The 26013-nt window shown below is 39.2% G+C and overlaps 2 protein-coding genes across 3 annotated transcripts in view; one reads left to right on the top strand and one right to left on the bottom strand.

Annotated features, from left to right (window-relative positions):
* The window catches only part of LOC129778727 (chromosome transmission fidelity protein 18 homolog), a 45682-nt gene that overhangs the window by 18532 nt on the left and 1137 nt on the right, over positions 1-26013 (bottom strand). The window contains exons 4-8 of the mRNA XM_055785804.1: positions 25195-25976; positions 24915-25134; positions 4801-5172; positions 3417-3592; positions 2969-3353 (exon numbers count right to left, since the gene is read on the bottom strand). Coding sequence (XP_055641779.1) covers positions 2969-3353; positions 3417-3592; positions 4801-5172; positions 24915-25134; positions 25195-25976 — 1935 coding nt within the window. The remainder of the gene's footprint in view (positions 1-2968; positions 3354-3416; positions 3593-4800; positions 5173-24914; positions 25135-25194; positions 25977-26013) is intronic.
* The window catches only part of LOC129778729 (cilia- and flagella-associated protein 206), a 101260-nt gene continuing 79151 nt past the window's right edge, over positions 3905-26013 (top strand). Inside the window, exons 1-7 of one of the 2 annotated variants that reach the window (XM_055785808.1) lie at positions 3905-4002; positions 12247-12532; positions 12599-13015; positions 13069-13430; positions 13498-13755; positions 13809-13963; positions 24410-24911. In XM_055785808.1, the coding sequence (XP_055641783.1) occupies positions 12295-12532; positions 12599-13015; positions 13069-13430; positions 13498-13755; positions 13809-13963; positions 24410-24875 (1896 nt within the window). In that variant the 5' untranslated portion in view covers positions 3905-4002; positions 12247-12294 and the 3' untranslated portion in view covers positions 24876-24911. Of the gene's footprint in view, positions 4003-12213; positions 12533-12598; positions 13016-13068; positions 13431-13497; positions 13756-13808; positions 13964-24409; positions 24912-26013 lie in introns of those variants that run through there. The other variant, XM_055785809.1, reaches the window with a different exon arrangement.

The raw sequence follows: 26013 nt of genomic DNA, 5'->3' as shown, positions 1-26013 counted from the left end.
TCTTATATTACATCGGTGAGTTTTTTTAAATTGATTTCATCTATTCATAACACAGGAGCCATCTTGTCTAGAATCCCAGTGGGCGGTTTTCATAATATCTCGTACCACTTCGGTATCTTTTATCTAATACGCACCATCCAACGACTGTTTACCATCTTTATGTCATCATCGCTCGGTAAAAACTGGTGGAGTTAACAAACAGTACCCAACAACCAAACAAAACGGCCCTTTTCAGGGCCACCAAAACATTATCAAAGAGTTTTACGATGTAATTCTTTAAACATATCCAAAATCAACAGATAGCATAACGGAATCCTACGTCAACTATGCGGTCGTGTCTCGGACACAACCCTCCCGTGACTTTTTTTGAACAGAAATCCATTTTCTCTTGAAGTCCGCCTCCGATTTGACAACTTTTGGGTTCTTCCGGAGGGCCTGCTTCATAATCGCCCAATATTTCTCTATTGGGCGAAGCTCCGGCGCGTTGGGCGGGTTCATTTCCTTTGGCACGAAGGTGACCCCGTTGGCTTCGTACCACTCCAACACGTCCTTTGAATAGTGGCACGAAGCGAGATCCGGCCAGAAGATGGTCGGGCCCTCGTGCTGCTTCAATAGTGGTAGTAAGCGCTTCTGTAGGCACTCCTTAAGGTAAACCTGCCCGTTTACCGTGCCGGTCATCACGAAGGGGGCGCTCCGCTTTCCGCAAGAGCAGATCGCTTGCCACACCATGTACTTTTTGGCAAACTTGGATAGTTCCTGCTTGCGAATCTCCTCCGGAACGCTGAATTTGTCCTCTGCGGAGAAGAACAGGCCCGGCAGCTGACGAAAGTCCGCTTTGACGTAGGTTTCGTCGTCCATTACCAGGCAATGCGGCTTCGTCAGCATTTCGGTGTACAGCTTCCGGGCTCGCGTCTTCCCCACCATGTTTTGCCTTTCGTCGCGGTTAGGAGCCTTCTGAACCTTGTATGTACGCAGGCCCTCCCGCTGCTTGGTCCGCTGGACGAATGAACTTGACAAATTCAGCTTATTGGCGACATCCCGGACCGAACTTCTCGGATCACGTCTAAACTGCTTAACTACGCGCTTGTGATCTTTTTCACTGACGGAGCATCCATTTTTGCCGTTCTTCACCTTCCGGTCGATGGTTAGGTTCTCGAAGTATCGTTTTAGTACTCTGCTGACCGTGGATTGGACGATTCCCAGCATCTTACCGATGTCCCGATGTGACAACTCCGGATTCTCGAAATGAGTGTACAGGATTAATTTACGACGCTCTTCTCGTTCGACGACATTTTTCTAAATTTACGAAAAATTTACAGTGAAGCATGGCCAACGTGAGCTATACACTCTTATCTGATTATAAGCGAAAGCTGAAGATATAATTCCTAAAAATTAAATTTCTACAGCGTTTTTTCCGTGATGCAATTTGATGTGACACACCCTTTATGTTTTCCTAAGAAACCCGCTTCATTTCCTCGAATGCACATGCCCATTCTCCAATTCCTATACATAAGCAGAACTTACAGCTTTTGAACAATGAAAAAACTCGATTCAAATGCAATTGCTACACACAATCACAGTCCTATGTCAAGATCTCGTCCGTGCCCCTAGGCTCAGGCCCATCAACTTTTTTTTTGTTTTTATTACTTACCTAATTTTCTTCGGAATATTTTGATGATGTGCTATATTCTATTAGTCAAATCATTTCATTCGATGCCGATATTGAGGGGATTACAAGAAAGTACATACAGTTTTTTGAGTTAAGTTGTTCATAATATAGTGTGCTCTCTAAGTCGAGCCATCCAGCCATTTTTCCCCAGCGGCCAAATTATGGAATACACAGTATTATGATGACAGCAGAGATAAAGGTTTGTTCCGAATTTCAGATCAATAAATCAAAAGGAACGGGGTAAAATTTTTATTAATGTGGGACAACCTACAAACCGGTCAAGTTGAATGAAACCGTTTAGGAAAGTAATTGACTATTTTGTTACAACGGCCATTTTGGATTTGGATTTTCCTAAAAAGCTGTGATCTACTGGTCAAGCCCTTTCATTTGATACCCATATTGATTGAGTTTTGGACAACAATATATATCGCCATTTTGTTGCTGCGGCCATTTTTGATTTGCATTTTTCATAAATAACTGTGTTCTACTAGTCAATCCCTTTCATTTAATACCCAAATTGATGGGGTTTTGAGAAAATATGTAACTGCCATTTTGTAGCGGGCGCTATCTTGGATTTTTAAAATCATGAAAGACGCAGTCTTATAATGACTGCAGAGAAAAAGGTGTGTTCCAAATTTCAGATCGAGATAGAAAAGAGATCAAAGAAATTTCCTCTGACTTGCACTGTGGTCACGCGTATTCTAGAGCTTGCCACTCAGAATGCATTGAAGGCGTGTTATTTGGCATAGAAATCTCAACTAAGTACTAATGAAAATGACGCAAGTAATATTACGTTGAGACGGCGGAGTTCCTCTAGGAACGTTAGTGCCATATAAGAAGAAGAAGAACTCGAGATAGTGCATTTTATCGTTTCAAGAGTACACAGGCGGTTTAATCCAACACCTGAGCAAAAGGACATAAAAAGTTGAATGTATTGAAAAGCTACGATAAGAAAGTAAAAGATCGATCACTACTGAACACCTTAACAGTCTTCGGTAAATATTTATTTTTCCTGTTTAAGTGGGAAAAGTGATGTGATGTGGCTATAATTTTAAAGTTCTACTCCAGGGATGCGAAGTTCGAAAAAATATTGCACAAAACAGTCAAACTACATGAGATTTTATATGCCTGATCACGAAACTAAGCGCTCTCTAATAGACATAGGAATTGTGAGAATTCGTCATCAGTAATTGCGCTCGATAGAGTAATCCAAGCCAGATTAACAAGAAATGCAACCGGAATCGGCCAATCGGAAAGAACGAACACATACCAAAATGTAATTAAACGCAAAACACTCACCACTTGTTTAATTTTTTGAGCGACTTGTTTCGGTTTCAAGGTTTGCAAATGATTCGGCAATCCCGGTGTTTTCGCTGCTTCCTTCTGCCTACTGGATCCACTAGCATCTCGCTTATTCCCGGCGGTCTTGGCATTTCCGTTCATGCTCGTAGTGGTGGACGCTTTCGGCTGAGCTCGCCTCATCCGCTCAAGCTCCACTTCTCTCGCAACAATCTGTTTTCCGAAATAGCTGAGGCTTTGCGTTGATACATCCTGAAAGTGACCTAGTTGTTCAATATCTGGATCAAGCTGATATTGGTAGGTTCCCTCAGCGGACTTCAACTGAATATAATTCAATCCAAAATCCGCCATCACTTCAACGGTATGGGTAAGATCCGATTTCTCCCTGTAAACAAAACACAACAAAATAGTAATCGAACTGTTAAAAAAATCGTAAACAAACACTCACTTGGATGTCAGCAGCTGCAGCGAGACCGATCGCAACGAAGGACTAATCACGTGCTTCAGCAGCGGAACCGTATCCAGAAGCACTGTTGGGCCTTCGCCAATTCCTTTCAGCTGCGCCGAGAGTCCCTTCCGCAAGCCGGTAAGTATCAGCTTACATGTTGCCAACTTTTGAGAGTTCTTTTATCGTGGTGGAAAAGATGAGATAAAGTGAAAAACAGATTCATTCAAAAACAGAGATCAAAAGGAAAAGATGCAGCGAAAAAAATTGGATCCCGCGCGAACAAATAAAACCGGGTAAAAAGGGTTAAGCCGAAGAGAGTTAAATGAATATTGAATAATTAATAGAATCATTTCATGAAACGCTCTTTCAGGAAGGCTATCGTAATAATCTTCAGATTTATTTTCCACGGTTTTTCACTATTGCTGCAGGTCACATTCTTGACTGTTTTGATTCACAAAAAAGTGGACGGCATAAGTAAAACTGCTTGGAATCAATCTAATCATGTTATTCGTATTTACTTTTCGCGCAACCATTTAGGAAGGTGTGTTTCAACAGCCAATTGTCATTCAAATATACACTTATACAGGTAAATCAGTTCGATAAGTTAGTTAATTAGATACGATTTAGTTCACCCCCTAAAGCTTACGTTCACACAAAAATCTAACGTAAAAGCATTAGTTTGTGGATCGGTCATTGTATATTACCCCTTTGCTTGCTTGCCCATACTAATTGCTTTCGTGAAATATAAAAAAGAACCCCACCAACACATGCTGTCAGCCTCAAAGGAACACATCGCAGCTAGGCTTCATCATCCACGGCACAAAAAGAATGATTTAAAATGGTGTAAATTATGTTTAAACTGTGTGTTTTCCATTAACGTCATCATGCAATGCTGGGATGAGTGTTCTCGTGTCACGAGTGGTTGATTTTCTCTGTTTCTTGCAGGCCCCAAGGCCAAAAGAAAAACGAGTGCGGTTTTTCCCGATGTACGTGCTGATATGTGCTCTTTCCAGTATGGTTTTCGCACACAGCACCGTATAATGACAAAACGTCGTTAATTTTTCCTCGGATGTTGTGGTACTAAATAGAATACTAAATTAGAGATGCCCGTGCAGATTGAAAGATGAACGAGGAAAAATAATTAGAAGCAACGCTCGTATAATGAACTCTCCAACACTGTGTAAACCATTCTTTCAACCTTTTTACTGTTAATAGTCACCAATGAGCTCCGCTATTCATGGTGGAAAATAACGTAATCCTTTCAGGAAATGTCCCTTCATTGCAGTAAACCGTATAACAAGTATTAATGGCAACTGTAATTGATGTCATTCAACACCTCCGTGCATCCCCACAGAAATGGACCTCAAACGAAGCCTTATCTTACCTTGAATCCCTGGTTACCAAAATTTATTTTCGGCCACGCTAGTCCAGCAAACAGGAAATGCCATGAGATGAATCCGAACGCCAGGTACGGATAGATGGAATAGTTTTGTTGATGATGGATCATTTGTTGGACGCGATCGTTGAAGCAAAACCATTCGCCAGCTTCCGCCGCACCGGTCATGTTGGGATCGGGCATTTTCTGGTGCAGATAATTCTCAAACACTCCCTGCATCAGGCGTTCGTGGTCTCCGGCCGTATGGATTATGTCCAGTATGTTTAGCATTCGGGTAGCCGGAGACATGTCCGTGAGTGTTACCATAACATCGCCGCCAGTATTGTCGTCCGCTGTCAATGTTTTCCGTGGACGTTGGATCTGAAAGTAAAAAACATATTTTCATTTTTTAGGAGTTTAACTCATTCTTTGAATCAAGACATTGAAGTAGATCATGACTACTGTATTTTCATTATCTTCTGAATATAAGTTCCAATAGATACAACTTTGACATTGATCGCTGAAAAATGAACGATTCAAAATATTTTAATTATTTCCCAAAATTGAGTACATAAAAAAAACTCAAAACCGTTTGGTTGGAATTTATTGTTTTTGCTTGTAACATGCTACGAATCATGACACAAACGAAAACGAGAGAACTCTGCTTCGGTTAGTACCTCATGATACACAAGCATGCGAACCAAAACGTCATGATCGCTTTCGGTGCTGCAAATTTTAACTCTACTGCTCCCTGCTACTCTAACCGGAAGATATAGGGGGTAAAATAAAAATCTAGGCACAGAACAAGTAGGAAAAAATAAAGATTCCGAACGCTTATAACTCGAGCATTTCTCAATAGATCGCAATGATGTTTACATCAGTTGATAGGAAATATGTCTTCTTCTTCTTCTTCAATGGCACTAACGTTCCTAGAGGAACTTCGCCGTCTCAACGTAGTATTACTTGCGTCATTTTTATTAGTACTTAGTTGAGATTTCTATGCCAAATAACACGCCTTGAATGCATTCTGAGTGGCAAGCTCTAGAATACGCGTGATCACAGTGCAAGTCGGAGGAAATTTCTTTGACGAAAAATTCCCCCGACCAGAACGGGAATTGAACCCGAACCCCCGGCATGTTAGTTATGACGCTAACCACTCGGCCACGGGAAATATGTCTACGTAGCGGATAGCTCAGAGGCTATTATTACCTCAGGGGCGGCTCTTCACCATAAACAAAGTGGACTCAAAATACTATAGTTGATAGAGGACTCGATTATACAATGGATCCTGTAGAATCCATGAGAAGTGAAAGGTAGGTATCTTTTTTAATATATTTTTCTTTCATTTGTTGTCAGGTGTTAGTATCCGATGTATCGAGCAGGAATCGTTAAGGCCCTTAGATCGAGGAAAGGAAGAGAGGTATGGTTTTTGTAACTACCTCGTCAGTTACAGCTACGGTGATGGGTCGCTAGGCTCAACCAGTCCTCAGCGTTCGACTGATTCACCCGTTGACGTGTGGAGCAACGATGACAATAGGGCACGTTGACCACTGGCACTTACCGGTTCTACACGTTCTCCGACGAACCAAGGCGAGGAGGGTTGGACTTCGCTCGACCGTTGCGATTCCCAGGAATGCGATGTTCACCACCTTTATTTTCTCTCGCACGGAACTTTTCGAGAAAAACTCCTTCAAATGTATCGACTTCGTTTCAACTTTTTGATGCGCTATTTTCGACGGTCCGGTAGCCAAGAAAAGGTTGATCCTCCTATACTTTCCTTTTCGACTCCTTTCTTTCTTTCCAAAGCTCTCCTTCCTTTCATCTCTCTTCTCGTAACTCTTCTCCTCCCACTAGATTTCCTTTTCCTCTTTGTTCCGATATCCGGGCCGGAACTGCTTTTGGTAAGTTTCGCAGGTATGTTTTTGACAGCATGCATCGTCGCACAATTAGGTATGGATAATTACTGGGTAAGTATTGGTTTTGATTGCCACGTTTTGATTGATCCAATTTGTGCTCCTCAAATGGTTCCGACCAAAAGAAGCAACCAGAGTAACAGTGGAATACTGAATCCCCAACACAGAATCAAAACCAAGAGGTAATCGGCCCATTTTTAGATTCTGTGCTAACGTAATCGGTAATCGGCATTGCAAAAACATGCAAGACGAAGGCGCTCCTGTTCCTTATGCTATATGCATAATGAAATGAATGTGTTTCCCCAATACGGACCTTCACTACAATAAATCACACAAACAGGTCACAGTGATCCAAAGCTCCTACAGAAGATATCAAAACCAAAGTGTCTGGGGAAATCAGCATTAAAAATACATGCAAGCTGTGGCTACTTTCGTACTCGCTTGCATTTGTACAGACCGGAATGTGTTCCCCAAACAAGGACTACAAAACCAAGTAGCCTAGGAAAACCGTCATTACAGATACTAAAGGCGAACTAACTCTCAAGTTGGAAGCTTCCATAGTACAGTAACGTCTCGATTATATCACGCTTAAAAAAAATCACGTGATAAAATGGGAACATGATATATTCGAAACAGACGTTTATATTAAACGAAAATTTTATTTGCTCCAATATGTATGATTTGAACATTATCCTTAATGCAACATGCAAAACTTATAGACAAACATTTATTACAATATTTATCACATGAACACGTAAAACCACACAGTATACGGTAACGGTATTGAATTAAAGAGACTTTAAACTCAGAGAGTTCATTCGTCTCTAGACACAGTATAACATGATATAATGAAACTATATTTGCAGTGCTTTTCTCATAACAATTTCTCGTATTTTCTTGAAGACAGTATTAATTAAATCTAGATTATTTTGTTGTTTATATTTTGAATTGCCGTTCCATATGAATTGCATTTTGCTTGAGTTATCAGATCTAATATTTCAGAGCTACCATTTTCGATTGATTACTGTAACTATGTTTTTTCATCTTCAACTTTCCCAACATCGGTATCTTCATCCTTTTCTGATGGCTCATTCATCATACTAATAATTAGGCTGTCGGAAAGTTGCGTGTGAAATATATTTCCTTCTTCGAGGTCCGGTCCCACTGTTTGATTCTCAGGATCAGAAATCGTAAATAAGGGGGATACAGAAATGTTGTCTTCATTAACTAAATATCTGTTTGGGCCACATCTACTGGCATCCTAGATTTTGTGATTGTGGTTGAAGTGCTGCCAATATTCAAATATCTTAAATACTATATCTTTCAATGTTACTTCTTTTCAGTGCCTTGTCTGAAATTAGCATGGTTGCCATTCCCAATATACTAGTTTTTTGTTTTGAATTAATCCTTGATCCACCATTCTGTTGGAGTTGGGCAATCTTCAATCAGTCCATCGCCAGAGGAAATTCCATCCCCACAATGGTGCGCAATGCAGTTATCTATTATCGGATCGCCCTTAGATTATAGTTCAGTTCAGTTCTTTCGCCTCTAATTAGGTTGGAGTCTTTCCCGGGGACTTACACAACAAACTGATTTTAGATACATTCAAGAAATAGTTTCAGCTTTAAAACATTCGATTCTTCGGTTTTTCAATTATCATCAATGGGTGTTTATGAATACCAGAAACATTGGAACATGAAAATTATCCGGTTTTTATCAGCATTGATTCACGCGACATCTTTTTTCCTCGAAGTGAGTTCACGTTTATCTGGTAATCATTTTGAAAAATAAGGCAAATTCGTTGCAATTATATACCTGGACTTGTTGCAGTTGTATATCACAAGTCTTCAAGTAATTGAAAAATGTTCTTTCAAATAATCCATTGCACAAATTTCAAAATTTAGCCAAGAATCACTGAAATAAACGACACAGATACTTCAAAATGAGATACACACTTCTTAGATTAGTAAATCTTTTTTCTTTTCTTTTTTGTTAAGTACTCGTTGCTTGAGATACCACAGGGAATATGGCCGTGAAGTGACGTTCGTGAACAAGCCCATAGTCTGCAAACGAACATTATTTCACCGAAAAAGCTACTATTCCCGATGACTTAGAATAAGACTAATAGTAAAAATACAACAATGGGAAGAAATCACAATATCCTAGCTATACATTAAAAATCAAGTAGATTTATGATTTCATGTATATTTTGCTTCAACATATCATGAAATCCTAAGTATTTTCAACATTTCTTTGTTTATTCCCCATAAACTTCATATAATATAGAATGTAATGATTTTTTTTTGTTTACCAATTCACATACGCTTCCACCCTGTTATGTGTTGCACTAATATTCATTAATCATTTTCAGTTAGTCAGTCGAACTTCTGAAAGCTGATTTTGTTTTCGTTCGAATCCGACTAGTCGAAATGTCGCAACATTTGAAGGCTATTTACAATCGGATTATTATCACAAAAAGCAAAAGTGCGGAAGTGGTGTAAAAAAGGTTGCACTATCCCTCAAACGGGTTGGATGAAGGTAATTTGAAAAATCGGAAAAAAAAATTCGATGCCAAACAACTTCTAGAGTCTGCCCATGTTTGTATAGGAAACGTAAACGACAAAATGAACAAAATCGACTTTTTCGCTGTTTCACATTCTACACAATGCAATACGTTTGCTCAACATGCAAACAAACATTTTTTGTTCGAAAACATTTGAGCAATTTTGAAAAAACGTTTCCGAAAAATCACTGTTTGTCCGCATAACAGACATAGTTCAATACAGCTTTCATACATCGTTCGAAAATCAACAATTATCAGTATTATGTGCTGTAAGCTAAATCTACATTGGAATCACATTCTTTGTAGAATCCAAATATGCCTGTCACGATAGTGTTTTATTTCTTAGTGTTTCCCAATGAATGTATATAAGAAACCATTGAAACGCTCCTCATATCGTTACTTTTTTCTGTACACGATGAACATAGAGAAGTAATTGTGTTTTTTAATGTTATAATTACCTAATTTTCTGCATCTGAATCTCCAAGTAGATAACGAAACAATCAGATCAGTAGTAAAATTTAAATAATATTGGTTCTTAGCATTATAACTCCTCGGATTCGACATCGAATTAATCCACATACTCGGCATTTACTCATACCGTTAGTGTAAGTCACTCCACCATCTTTATACGATTGATCGTGATATCGGTAAATCATGCTGCTAAAATTACCAACATTGCAGATTCCCTTTACAAACTCAATTTAAAAAAACACGAACCTGCTGTTCTTATCATATCCCAGAGTATTCAGGAAATAGTACTATCATAGACTCGCAACAAATACAGAGCACCTTTTCCGTACATTTCACTAAATTTCTTGCAAACCTTTTTGACAACCCGATAACAACTGAAGCTACCGACGTAGACGTTTTGACTATTATCGAAAATGTAAATACTAACGCTGCAGACAGAGCAAACTGGTGATTACGTCTAGCTATGCGAACAAATGTTCATTGAAAAGATTGATTGTCCGCATAAATAGACGCAAGCGTTTTCAAAATAGAAAAAAAAAATATGTGTGAATCCGCAAAATCACCTAGGCCCTTTTTTGCTGATAATATCCTTCAACTGGACAGATTATTTCATTGGAAATTTGCATGGTTACGTTTGTAGGCAAAAAAACAACAAAACTGCGTTTTCCCAACATTAATGGTGTTGGTGATTACGTCTCCTATGCAAACATGGACAGTGGTGTCATTTCAAAAAACAAATTTTTGCCGAAAATCGACTTTCTGGGACTCAGCCTGAATGGCAATGGAGGTATGGAGGTTGTGCAAAATTTCAGTTTAATCGTACATGATTGAGAGGTGCCTCAAAGCACTCAAAGTTTTGATTTTTGACCACTCGATTTTCGACCAAAAGGTCGATTTTCGGCCAAAAATTTTGTTAAACACCCGCTCTCGATGTTTTATACATTTTTTAGTCATTTGGCAAATTTTTGATGTTCCAAATTTCCTTTATCCAACCCGTTTGAGGAATATTAATATATATATATAACAAACAGCCCTTTTCGGGGCCACCATTTGGAGTTTCAAAAGAGTTAAAGAGTTAAAATAACAGATTTCTGAACAATGAACATTGAACACTAAGCACAGACCCTTCTACTTTTATAAGTAGAAAACTAAGTAAATACTTTCGTTTCAACGTGATTCAAAATTCTAAGCAGAACTGGCAGATTATCTGTTAGCAGATGATCTGTTTCTTCTCCTCGACGCTCAACGCTCGCCGGCAATCAATGCTGACTCGATGACCACCAAACGAAAGAGCGGCGAGCGCGCGCGCCTGTGTGAGTGTGTGTGTGGCGGCTGTTTTAAATGCTTCAATCCTTTACGATGCTGATGCTATCTTGGTCACCTTCCTAGCTTATCTGCGCTTTCATGATGAACGAAGTTAGCTTCGTCACAGCAGCTCCAATCGCTGTACAACTATTACTGAGTGAAATTCCGTGTGGATTTTCCCCAGACTCATGGGTTTTGAAGTTTGTGTTAGTGAAACACACAGATTACATTGATCGTACATCCACCGCTGCGCAATCATAACTGAGTGGGTTTCCGAACGAGCACCCGCTTATATACAGATTTGTGTGATTTCAATAATCTGCTCTGAAAGCAATTTTGATGCAATTGAAACAAGTTCTTAGATCATCAAGTAACAAGCATATAACGCGTAGACATTTTATCTTTCGAATCTCAAAATCTTGTTGCTCCGGCGTAACACTCTCGTTTTCGAAACTTCGAACTTACACCCATCATAGAAATGAAAGACGTAGTTCGAATGGAATAATTGATATATTCTCCTATTAAAGACGCATAAATTTCAAAGTTGCTTCATTGTTTTAGCATTGTAAAAATTTAATCAGAAGATCAATCCGTGGAAAATCCTGGCTACTCATGGTCATCCACTCCTGGGAATGAATAGCTAATTCTGAGAACCATTCAGTGTTTTCATTTCTCAATGGTTTCATATTTCGATGGTGGAATAAAAACTACGAAAAAATAAGTCTACCAAAAATCAAGTTTCCTCAATGATCTCCAAACGATACAAAAAACAAACAGCTACATATTTTCTACCAGTTTCGTCATCAATCTTGATCCAGTGATTTGAAAATAATATTTTCATTTTCAAAACACTCCGACGATTCATGATATTCAATAAAAACGTGCGTTTGCTGTTCTCCCGTATAAAACAAAATTGTTAAGCAAAGTCTTTAAATTGTTCCTCACTCCGTGTAGAAAAAACGTAAATTGCACCGAAAGAAGGAAACAATCACTAGATGTTGCAATTTGCATTGACATCTAGCGCAATTTCCTTCGTGCGCTGATGTTTCAAGAGGAGAAATAACTGAAGATTGTATGAATGTGCAGTACGGCAATATTGAACCAAAATAACAACCCCTTAGTAACCGTGAAAACAGCGAGTTAGGGCATTCACACTATAGACAGTAGCCAAGTTCACTGCCGGTCAAACTCTATCCATTCCAGCGGGATCCGTCCGTTTAAGAGGTTCTATATTCTCAGACGAAACTGAACATGGCATCGAACCATCTGAAAACGTATCTATTGGAACCAAACACGAACTTGAAACCGCTGCTTTACGAAATCATCAAACTCTGCGAACGGAGAAATATTCGCTATGACAAACAATTGATTACATTTATCATGAACCTGGTAAGTTTGGATCCCAAGTTTGAAATATACATGGAAACTCTGAGTGCCGATCGGAGAAATCACGACGACTTTGTAGAAGAATGTGTGAAAATTCTGGCCGGTATGTAAAATATGTGTCATACTTAAATGAGAAATAAATGAAAATGAAACTTTTCTACTCCCCCAGAGGATCGCTCCCCAAAATTAATCACTCTCAAAATGCAACTGTATTTCCTGGAGAACTTTTTCAACAAGGATGAAATTATAGAAAAACATGCTAAGAACCTAAAGAGTAAAACGGCTCACTTGCTGAAGGAGATCACAGAGAACGACGTGATTACAAAAGATGAACAGGATGACATTTTCAGCAAGATAATTATTGACATCGTTTTGAATATGGGTCTTGGTAGTCCGGACAACAAAGAGGTCATCAGTGAAACCACAAAAGCTCTGAACTCAGTTATGTCGAGAAGCGATAAAGCGAAGTTTGTTACACTGGATCGGAAAGATAGGGTTATGGCTCTGAAGGACATACGAGATATTGTGTGTGGAATTCGCATCTTTAACAAACATGCAGGAAATTCTACCAATGGCATATCAGATTGTAAGTAAAATATTCACAGATTTTCTAAGTTTCAAATACTATTTTGATTTCAGTGCCTCGTATTCTGGAACAATCCCACGAATCGACCAAATCTATTCTCCAGATTACGCTATGTGAAATTATGGATAAGGTCAACCTTCTAACCAGCGCATTGAACTCGTCTATTGCGTACGATCTACGAAATCGTACCATCGTGACACTGCTTCCGGAGAACATCTCCGCAGAAGATCTCACCGTTTTGAAGGATCTACTGGCCATGTATCGGCAGCATGAAGTGTACACACGAAAACTAATCGACGAATTGGCTCTCATCAAATTCAATGTTGATACCTGTAATCAGGAATATAAAGCAAAACTGGTCAAAATTCATGAAGCGGTGCAATACCGCACCGCAATTCCAACCGATAGAGTTTTTGTGAGTGATTACTGTCTTCTGATACAAAGCTATCTCGTAATTCAAATAAATGTTGTTACCATTCCAGCCAAAATTTTCCGAGTTGACGCAAATTTGGTTGCAGTTTCAAAACTATATTTATCTTCTATCTGAAATAAACCAGATCAGCAATACGCTGATGAACTTAACGGAGAGATGCTTGAGCTACGACGATCTAGCTTATCGTCTATTGGGCGAATGCCAGATCCAAACCGACATGGATAGATTGAGCAAGTCAAATGAAAAACGTCTTCTTATAAATGGAGAAAATATGTGCGAGATTGTTCCATATACGCTGAATATGAAGGTTGAATTTAACGTAGAACTTAATTGCGACTGTAATGAGCATTATCATTTTAGGTGGAACTTCTGAAGTTTTGCGCGTGGCATTTAGCGGAAGGAAATGGTATATTGATGCCCGGTAATGTCGACATGGGCGTCTGTCAGTATCAGAAAAACTTCTATGCGTTCAACATCCCCGAGCCAGCCGTGTTTTTCGACGAGGATCCAGATAAGTATGATAGTTTTTTTGTTCATTCATAAATTCAATTGATAGTTTGTGAAGTATGCACGCGGGAAAATACTACATGGGCTGAAAATCCCGGGATTTTTAATGAAAACAATCGTTTTTTAGGCAAAGCTGCATTTATTTCTCAATATAGTTTCCTTCGAGGGGAATACACTTGGTATAGCGAGTTTGCAACATTTCGATTCCCTTTCTGTAGTACGAAACGTCAAAGTCTTCGAAATATGCCTCAGTGCCACTCTGCAGACTGCCTATTGGACTCTGGAGTGTGGTAATGGATCCACGTTTCATCCATTGTCACAAAACGTTGAAAGTAGTCCACTCGATTACGCTTCAACAACGCCAAACCGGCTGTTGAATCATCAACGCGCCTCTGTTTTTGGTCGACGGTCAGCAAACGCGGCACCCATCGCACGGATAGCTATTTCATGTCCAAAATGTCGTGCAAATTGTATCCCACTCGTTCTTTCGAAATCACTGGATTGATTATTCAGGAGTTCTTCCCATCAAAAAACAAGGTACCATGATATCTGGAATACAACTAATCGCTCTGATGACTTAGACTCCACAGAACGCTCCATAATATCCAATTTTTCTGGTCTGGAATCTGGCCAAGACACCTGGTATCGATCCCAAAACACTGTTACTGATTGTAACATTATCCCAAAATACTTTACATAAACATAAGTATGTTTTTTTCGATGAAAAACACACCGGACCAAATCACCCCACAGACGGTCCAAATCACCCCGCATCAAATTTGAATGTCCAAAAATCATCTCTTTTATTTTATGATATACTAGCTGACCCGGCAAACTTCGTTCCGCCCAACATTTGTTTTTTTGTTATCAATACCTTCAAACATTCACGTTTTCTTACTATGAGCAAGTTCATGGGTCCAATCCAATGTCCTGGAAAAAAGGTAATGAAGATGGTGATTTTTCGAGCGACATAGCATGCGCTGCCATAACTATTTCCCGAATAGTGACGTCAGTCGTTGTGTTTATATTCGATTGCCTACCATGTGATCCATGTGAAAATGTTATTTTCAGTATGTGTTTTATCAATGAAAAATATACATTTTATTGATGTTCTCGCTGATTATGAATATAATGTGACAGCGTGTAGTGAATATTTGCGAAATTACTTTGAAAAAGACGAATGAAAGTGATTTTGAACGAAGTTTCGTTAGTTTTACCGTACCATATACTTATTACTATGGGTCTCAGTGTGAGATGTGGGAAAATAGTGTTCAATTAAGCAGCATTTCACCGAAACTGTAAATGCTTCCGAGGCCTAAGAATACGACTGCTCTCTGGACCTTTTTACCATATAAATAATGGAGTAAAGTAACAATACAATAACCATCTGTTAAAAAACAAACCGTTGCAAGATTTCAAGAGAAATTTGGCTCAAATCATTATGAAAACGTGAGTATTTTGAACATTGTTTTATTTATTCCATATACATTTAATAGAGAATGCAAATAATTACGACACGAAATTTTGTATGCGAATACAGTTATACTTCGCCTACTGCTTCACCTCGATATATACCTCATTGGGTCCAATCGCAGAACTGTTCATTGATTAACCTTCTAATCGACCCCGTTGTATTTACCATTTACTATAAAATTCCTAGTGTTTCTAATAAAACTCATCATTATAATATCAGACTATTTTCAGACACAATTCTCGTTCAAGATTTAACCACTTGCAAATAACATGTTTCTCCGTTACATGGGATAAATGTTTTATACAGAAAATATAATAGAATAAAGACAGCCCTAAATCGGACAATTCCTTCCTCGAGTTCTGCTGCTCTTATCAACACATTCGGCGATACTTTTTCATCGGTATAGATAAAAGAAGGTATGCGAGAAGGTTAAAATCTATTTCCAGTTTCGAACAAAGATCAATTTCGCTAACGCAAACATCAAATGGACTAACAGCATTTGTCACTATGTAATTGTAGAACATATTAATTTTCCGAATTTTCCCTTTTTCCTTCAGACCTTTCTGAATTTTTTTTTATTGTCATGTTTGGTTGGAATATTTTTGGTTGAAATATGAGTAATATTTTTATGGGACCTCCTCACCATTCCAGAGCAGGGAGGGGTGTCATACCATCGTAGAAACATTCCCCCCCCCCCTCAGAAAGGTGGGAGGAATGTTGAACCACTTTAGAAATGTTTCTTGCCCCCTAAAACCTCCACATGTCAAATTTGGTTCAGTTGGCTTGATTAGTTCTTGAATTATGCAAAAATGTATGTTTCATTTGTATGGCAGGATACTGGGATACAGGCAACTAACGGAATATACAGTTTTTGCTGGAGAAATCCTTATTCTGATTACCTTGAAAATTAGATCGCTTACAACTGCAATGGACGAAGATTTTTTTTTGTTTAAAATTTTGATATTTCGTGCCCTTAAGTTTTGCAAGGTGTTTCGAAATGACAAAAATATGCTATTAATGTTTCTAGGGTAGCATATTTGCCAAAATACTGAGGATTTCTTATAAAACTAGAAGTGGTCCGTCTTACCCCGCCGGGCGGTCTTACCCCGTCTTTCCCTACTAAGAAATTTTACATTTGATTTGAGTAGCCAAAAAACTTTGAAGTAGCTCGATTGCTAGTAGCCACATACATGCCAATCAAATGTCAAATTTCGTGGTATGCGTACGTTCGTCATTCTTCGGGTAGTTTGGCGTTTACCCGCAACCGAGTAACTGACAACTTACAAACCCGGCTCAACTGCTTTTTCAATTGTGTTATGAAAGAGAACGGGATGCATGTACGCGTGAGTACATAAGAGAGGGATAAAGTGCTCTCGCCATTAGAGGGGAATCGAGTTCACTCACCATTTTAGTGTCTATTGGCAATAGCGATTGCCAATAGACACTAAAATGGTGAGTGAACTCGATTCCCCTCTAATGGCGAGAGCACTTTATCCCTCTCTTATGTACTCACGCGTACATGCATCCCGTTCTCTTTCATAACACAATCTTTATCGCTGTGACGGTTGTTGTGCAAATTGAAGCAAAGGGAAACCTGCACTAGTAAAAAATGAAAAGTGGCTGACGAAGGACGTGTATTCCAGGGAAAATTGTCTGAAATATACTTTTTTACGTACATAAATCAGAAAATGGTTTATTTGATTTATAATGATTTTGCTGTTTTGAAGGTTCAACCTGAAACAAAAATATGAACCGCAACATGCGTCAAAAAAGGACAAGTTTGTTGCCACATCCTGTGCTGAAAAAATGGCTGAGTCAGGAGAGAAAATTGTTTGTTTGAGAGTTTGAAAGAACGAGCTGCCGACTACATATTTTATTCATATGATAGATGAGAATAGGATTTCGAAGTTACCCAGAAGTTGTTGGCTTGCCTTTTTTCTATGAATGTAGGATTCGAGAATGTCTTGAAAGATATCGTCCATATCATCAATCAATTCGCACGCTTTGGACCATCGTGAGTTTCAAACTTCTTTTCTTTTTTTTTACGTGGGACTACGTCTAACCGGAATATATGGGGGGTAAAATGAAAACATAAACACTGAACATGCAGGAAAAAATGCAAGATTTCGAATGCTTATAACTCGAACATTTTCTACTGGATCGGAAAGATGTTTGCATCAATTGATAGGGAATATTTCTACGCATCTATCGCAATTGATAAAATGTCATTTTTCATTAGATAAATAATTGAATAACTGTAAAATGTTAAGCGTTATCTAAACGCCCTAACTGCCTCGTTTTGATTGGCCCGACTTACGGTTTCCCCAACACAGACTTTAAAACCAAGCAGCGTTGGGGAAATCGGAATTGAAAATACATGAAAGTAGGGGGACTTTTGTTCTCTCCGAAATATGTTCCCTAACACAGACTTCAAATCCAAGCAGCATTGGCGAAATCGACATTGCAAATACATGAAAGTAGGAGCAGCTTTTGTTCCCACCGAAATGCGTTTCCCTAACGCAGACTTCAAGTCCAAGGAGCGTGGGAAAGTTAGCATTGCAAATACATGCAATTCGGGGGCATTTTTGTTCCAACTGAAATGTGTTTCCCTACCACAGACTTCTAATCCATGGAGCGAGGGAAAATTGGCATTGCTAATACATGCAAGTCGAGGGCAATTTGTTCCGACTAAAATATGTTTCCCCAACACAGGCTTCAGAAACAAGGTGTCCAGGGAAATTGGGATTGCAAATTCATGCAGGTCGGGAGTATTTTTGTTCCGACTGAAATCTGATTACCTATAAAGACTTCTAAACCAAGGTGTCTGGGGAAATCGCCATTGCAAATACATGCAAACTGCAATCAATACATACAAATGGTTACTAAGCTAAGATAGTCCCACGTCAACCTTGCGGTTATATCATAGATATAACCCACCCATTTTTTTCACTCGAAAACAAAATCAAGTTCAAACAACAACTACTTCTTTGTTTGAATTCACAAATATTTGCGAGCAATTGTTTCAGTTATGAAAAAAGTGAAATCAAAGCCATGGAACAAAATCACTGACAGTCTTTTTTAAAACACGCTTCGCATCGGTATCTCTCACATTCAAGGCTGATTTAGATAAAATGTCTCAAGAAAAGAAGTTCGAGTGAAATCGAAACGGTGTTGGAGTATGTTGTGTATGTTTGTTGTATTCACATTATCAAGTATAGCCATAATTCTATCAGTGAAATCACGAGGTAATTTGTGACATTTGAAGCGAAGAAACTGGTAAAACTGCAGTCGTGTAGTTCGATGTCCCCCTTCATTCTCACCAAGTTTCGTGGTCCCATCAGTACTTGTTCGGTTTCCTAGCAACGATAAAGTTCGGTCTGTACGAGGAGCGTGTGGCAATTGCCACGTTATGTAAGTGCGGGAAAACGGGAAAACATCTATGAGCTCCTCAAACCGTTTTCTATCAACGAACGATTCGTGTCCCGTACACTACAGCAGTACAAAGAGACAACTGATGTGGGCGATAGGCACAAAAAGGGACGTCCGAGGTCGGTACGGCTGCAGAATGTTAACTATGTTGTTCATGAACGCGTTCAACGCAATAGCAACAAACCTACCAGACTTCATTTCCGCAAATGATTGGCCATTTGCCCTCGGATTATTCACTTTGGGCCAAGTTGGAAGAGCGTGCCTGTGGACGTTCTCATTGGAATGACCAATCGTTAAATTGAGAAAAAAAATAGTGAGAACTAGTGAGAAGAATAGTGAAAAGTAGTGAGAGAAAAATCATTGCGGCCCGCGGCTATAATGGAAATTCTAATGCGGCCCGCGCCATGTCTATACCTGGCCACCACTTATATAGAGCAATTCCATGCCAAATCAGCTGGCAGGACCCTGTCCGATTTTTATAACTTGGTACTTATTACGGAATCTACCTAATAACATTTCAAATGTTCTTACTCAGAAATCGAATTTAATATAAATGGCTTTTATATCTCAAAACGGATTCGGGCCGTACTGCTCTTTGATCCACGGAAGAACATACTTACTGAACACCTGAACGAAATGGTTTGATAAACACTTCATTGGAAAGATAAACGCTTCATATACCTGTTACCTTCTGATCCAAAAACTTGTTTCAATAGCCTTAAAATTGCTCTCAAAACAGGCTATTGAAATCACCAATCGGTATATAAGCGAGCGCCGCTCAGAATTCCACTCAATTATAATTGAACAGCGATTGGAGCATGTTGTCGCTGCTGTGGTGAAGCTAACTTCGTTCATCATGAAATCGCTGATGAACGGTGTCACCAAGAGCCTGTTTGTGCACCTTAGGCCAGAAGGGGATTCATCGGGAGGAGATTGATACCACTAAAAAGGCGACCAAGAAAGTAACAGCAACGAAAATTGGTTCCGCTTGAGGCATCGAAGCAGCCGCCACACACACACGTTTTCGTTTGGCGGTTATCGAGCATCGAAAAGAATCCCGAAAGATGTCATCGTTGCTGAAAAATAATCTGCCAGTTGTCCCTTGGGACTGTAATTTATATTCAAGTGATAAAGTTTATTTTAATGTTTTCTATTCATATAATAATGCGACCAAATACATTTTGTTTTGTAATTTTTCAATCAAGTGCAATTAACAGGAAAGCTTCTGAAGATTATTCTTCCCGATCAGTAGAAAATTTTCGTATCCAATATTGGATTCATAACATGAAAAACGGAAAATGGTTCGCATCGTGAAAATCATAATTTTCAATCGATTATTGCTCAGTCGCTGGATGTTTTAAACTCAGAGAGTTCATTCGTCTCTAGTTTGCCTTCCAAATTGCCATAGTAAAGCACGCCTTCTCTCGAATCAATCACAGACAAAAAGCATACTTAACCGATATTCTGGTGGTGAAACGCATTCAGTATGTTTCGAACTGTGAGGAAGCGCAGAAGGGTCGATCCATCAGGAGGAGAGGAGAAGGCGACCAAGAGAGTACCAGCATCGAAAATTGGTTCCGTTTGATGCATCGAAGCAGCCGCCACACACACATACACGCGCACAACCCCCTTCGTTTGGTGGTTATCGAGTTAGCATTAACCACTGGCGGGCATCGAGCATCCAGAGGAATCCGGAAAGATGTAATCGTTGCTGAAAAATAATCTGCCAGCTCCCCTTGGAATTGGAAATTATGAAAGAGTTTATTTTATTGTTTTCTATTCATATAATACTGCGATCAAAAGCATTTCGTTTTGTGATTTTTCAATCAAGTGCAATCAACAGGAAAGGCTTCTGAAGATTGTTCTTCTCCATCAGTAAAATATTTTCGTATCCAATATTGGATGCATAAAGCCTTGTGCCTCCAACGTAACGCTCTCGTTTTCGAAGTCCCCCAAATATTCATTTATTCATTAATTCAGAATGGATTCAGATTCAACTTCAAACAAATAACCACTAAATCAACGATAGTCCTACGTCAACCTTGCGGTTATACCACAGATATAACCCACTTCCTGTTTTTTTGACATGGAAGCCACCAACCCAAATACCATAACACTAGAAGGATGCTTGGTTGGATACATGCTCGGTTGGTTTTATGCTCTTCGACCACGTCTCCTAGCAGGAGAGGATTAATCGAATCGAAAGCGATCGGTTCTGGAATTTTATACATGATCGACGGTAAACATACGTGTTCCTCCGTCATTTTCCTCATTTAACGCACTGGGTTCAACCGGATTTTCCTTTTGGTGGCAGCGATATCGCTAGGAACCAGAGCTTTTGTCCTTCCTTTAGTCGGTCTAAGAACTTGTGGGAACTGAGCGAAATACGGGCCTCGAACGGTTAAAAAAATGGTAAGGGGTTGTATCTAGGACACGACCGCATATTTTCGACGTAGAACTACGCAATTATATTATGCAATCCACTTGTTTACCACTTCGAATATTATTTCAAAATGCATCGAAATTTTTGTAATAGATTATGTTCTTTGTTACAAATAAATTTGATAAACGTCCTATTACGTTTGATATGATGCCTAGGACTACCAAAATATGTAAACGGAAGAATTGTCAAACGATCATTGTATTTTACATTTCCCTCTGAAACCGCGAAAGTTCATTCACCTCTAGTATCTGAAACGACGATTTTCCCAGGCCTCTCAGTTCAAAAGTACGTTTTGGGGAAACATCTGCACAACGACAAGCGAGTACAAAAGTATTCAACACCAAAAAATACCTCCGACTTGCATGCATTTGCAAAGCAGATTTCCCCAGGCACATTAATTTTGAAGTACGTGTTAGGGAAACACAGCTCAGTGGGAAAAATACCCCCGACTTGCATGTTTTGACAAAGCGGATTTCTCCAGGCACATTGATTATGAAGTCCTTGTTAGGGAAGCACAGCTCGGTGGGAACAAAAACACACCCGATTTCCATGTATATTTGCAAAGCGGATTTCCACAGGTACATCGATTTTAAAGTCTGTGTTGGGGAAACCGTAAATCGGGCCAATCAACCCTTGGCAGTTAGAGCGTTTAGATAACGCTTGACATTTTACAGTTGTTCAATTGTTCATCTCATAAAAATAACATTTTATTAATTAAACATTTTATAAAAACACGTGGAAATATTTCCTATCAATTGATGTGAACATCTCTCCGATCTGTGAGAAATGTTCGAGTTATAAGCATTCGAAATACGGGTAAGGTTAGCACACAAATCGCCAGAACAAATGTATGAGAAAAAAGGAAGTTCTTCCAGTTTTCATGAATTCAAACCGTTTAGAGAATAGCGAATTGTAATGTTTAGCATATCAAACAAATCTTAGAGAATTTCCGATTCGATTGGTATACAAATCATGAGAATTCGTTCACAGTGAAAATAGTTATTAACGTTAACTTTATTTCATAAAAACGTGACCTGTTTCCTGATTTGGCACCCTTCCTGAAAGACGTAGTTCTACGTCAAAAAACCATAGATAACGTCTTGTAACTTTTACCAAAATAAATCAACGAGCGTTAGTTTTTTATTTAGAAAACGTACAATAAACAAGATATATTTTCATTACAAGGTAGAAACATTTAATTTTATATATACGTGTATGTGTGCGTATGCTCATACCCACAACCTCTTTTACTCCCACAGCGATTGAAATGTCTTTTTGCGACATTTGCGCGTGGGATCTCACGAATACGCTGCTTCTTCATGATGGTATAACTAACAAACTAAAGAAATCAGATTCTTTTACTCACAGCCTATTGGCGATCTAACGCAAAACGTAAACGATCGGTGAGACATCTGGATTTTGTTTTTGAACTAAGAAAATGATGCAAAGGTAACCTAAAACTCGAAAACCAATCACGTATATTTTACTTCCGGGCTTTCCAAGGTAGTTCTCACATGCAGGAATCGTGCATTTTTCTATTTGTGTTTGATTGTGCTCTCGAATTTCCTTCTTTAATTCAACCATTGTCAACATTTTTATAGTTTTCACTACTGAAAGAGGTAAATAAATAACATGTTATATATAAAATTGCGCAGAATTAAATTTCTTACAAACTCATCGCAATCAAATAATCTTTCATGATTATAACATTGTAATTTATGGAAAGAACTACAAACCTTCCATAAGCTCACATGGCAAAATTTAAAACCATCATAACTTTCACCGCAGCGCCGCCTAGGTGTAGATTTGTACGTTAGATCGCCAATTGACGAATTTACGCAAAGCTGAATCAGCTCATGCGACATCTACATTAGAGTTCAGAACCACAAAAGTGAGGGTGTCTGTTTATTTTACCCACTGAAAAGCAAGATTCGGTGGTGATTGTTCATTTTATTTCAATATAGATTAATTTCAGCCATTGAATGTCGTCAGTATATGGTAAGAAAGTTGGAGTTTTGTATATTTACGATGGTTCATAGATAATTTTCGAAAATTTTAAGTTTGACAATGCATACCGGTTATTGATACTATGGATAATTACGATGAAATCGATATCATATCAAATTGGCTGATATCATTGATTATGTAGGGGCCGATACGAGAAGGATTTGCAGTATTTTTAGCGTAAAACACCCTATTTATCGTTTACTTATTTGAAAAAAAAAATAATGTTACAATACTTATAACAAGCCATTCCTCGTAATATACATAGCACATTGTAAAATGATGATTTTCTAACCTTTTCAGCAAGGAAAGAATACATGAAGCCGAGAAATTTGAAGATAAATTCTGATTTTTCTAGAAAATTTGAACGAATTTCATACCAAAAAACAAAACATCCTCATTTTACTCGCTGCGCCATCTGGTTGTAAATCCAACGTAAATTCGTCAATTATGATATGAATTATTTCTTTTGTGCATGCAAACAAAACCAAATCATTATATGCACAGGTGCGACGGGAACGATGGTGCAAACATTATCACGCATACGGTATCTAGTGCCTCTTTCCTCAGTGTAGGAACGAACTTTCCGTCAATTTAAGCTATTTAGCGACTGGGAAATCGTCATATAGATCATCTTAGTTTTAGTCAAACCATAGAGAAATTCCGTAGAGATTAGTATGCAAAAACCATTTTCAATGATCAAACTATTCCATGAAAACGTGACATATTCACTGATTTGACCCCCACTTGAACGATGTTATCCTACTGCATCAATAAAGGGTAAATAATTACAAAATCATACAAAGTCTTCTACGGATAACTTTTACAAATTGCATCAAATCAGTTGAAATGACTTCGATACGAATTTGGACAAATGTTGCTCAACAACAAACATTTGCGCTTAGAGTCTTGTTCAAATTTTGACATGCGTTGAAAAGTCCTGTTTTATAAAGCGACGAATTTTTTGTAATCAAATCCTGTGTTTCGAAGAATAAGTTATAGTCAAAATACCGAACGTGTGAACCACGTCCCTGACACTAATGGTGACTATATTTTGGGCACAAAATTAACTCCAGAAGGTTTCCATTTTCCAACTATTTTCAGATATCTCTTCAAAATAATTCAACTGGTTCGCAAAAAAGTGCCCCTCATCGTGTTCTTGGACATCTTCCACAAAGTACAAAGTGCGTACAATTCACAGAGCCGGGATGTGTTCCGCATCAAGGCACCAATCACCTGTGAGCAGGAGATTCAAACCGAGCTACATCCAATCCCGTTCAACATTGACCGGCACTATCGCTGGAACATTTGGGATCTTCGTCGGGAAGCAATTGAGCTCACGAATCTCAGAATGAAGAAAACTAGCTCTTCACAAACGACGAAAGCGAAGCTCACGCAAGTGTTCATTCCGAAGAACCAGGCCACCCAAACGCGAATAAGCCGTACGACGGAAACCGCCGAACGACGTTCACGGATCAAGAAACCTGCAGTGGCACCATCGCCACTTCAGATCTACTCCATGTCCATCGAGGATTGCAATTCGGCAGTAGAAAGAGGTTTCCAAAATTGAACGACGATATATGTCGGAGAAAATAAAATAGTTACTCACCTGAAAAATCGCAGACCATATTTCGAACAATCCCCGGTGTCGATCTTTTTGTCCCACATTACACTTCAATACGTCGGTAAGTTGCAAACGTTTCTTTGTCGAACTGTGGAATTGTAGCATCGAGAGGCAGGACCTCACATCATTTCCAGATTTTTCGGCCAATGCCAGCATTGATGTCAAATCTGTGTGGACCTTCTCCTGTTTCGAAATCAAGAGTAACCTGTAAAGAATGTATTTAAATCTTGTGCTCGATTCGTTCGGAAAATCAAACGGTTTAAACCTTTCAGCCAATCTCGACGATTCTGTGGGTGGGAAATTAACAACGAAGGCAACCTGTCTCAGCTGCCTCAGAGCTGGAACATACATATCATTGCAAATGCAAATGATGGGTCGCCTCAGGATGAATTTATTGTCTTTTCCGCCTTTCCCTTTTGATGACCCTTTCTGTGCTACATTCCCAGAGATAAAGCGAAGCAAAAAATCTACTGTTGGTGCAGGAGCACCATCGATTTCGTCCAGCACGATACAATTCGGCCGCCCATCCGCATTCAGTACGGATCTCATCTGAGTACCACTTTCAAGCGCAATACGGAACGCTTCCGGACTTCTGTCATCGGAAGCATTAACCTCGCGAACCACATAGCCAGCGTGTCGGGCAATGGTGTGCGCCAATGTAGTTTTACCCAACCCAGGCGGCCCACAAAGAAGGGCTATTTTTTGTACCGGACAGCCATTTTCATCCAAATCCGTGTTCAATGTCGGTCCTCGTCCTTTTCGCTTCCAACCACCATTCGTTTCGAAGCGTCCGGTTTTCTTATTGAAGCTGCTCAGCTGCTTCGTATCCTTCTTCTGCTTCGGCTCACGTCCAAAAACTATCTTGTCCCAGAGTGTAAGCCACTGGAGCAGACTACGGTTTGTGGTTTCATCGGAAAGCAAATCAATGTAACGATGGGGACGATATTTTTCGACCCACAAGTCACTTCCTTCTCCACCGGCCACAACTACCGGTGCCTCAGGATCCGGTTCGATTGCGCGCTTCGATGTGTCGATGCGTTTGTTTACCTAACAAAGCTAACACTCAATGGTTTGTGACTTATGA

Source organism: Toxorhynchites rutilus, chromosome 3 (assembly GCF_029784135.1).
Source record: "Toxorhynchites rutilus septentrionalis strain SRP chromosome 3, ASM2978413v1, whole genome shotgun sequence".
Taxonomy (NCBI): Eukaryota; Metazoa; Arthropoda; class Insecta; order Diptera; family Culicidae; genus Toxorhynchites; species Toxorhynchites rutilus.
This window is presented reverse-complemented; position numbering and strand designations above follow the sequence as displayed.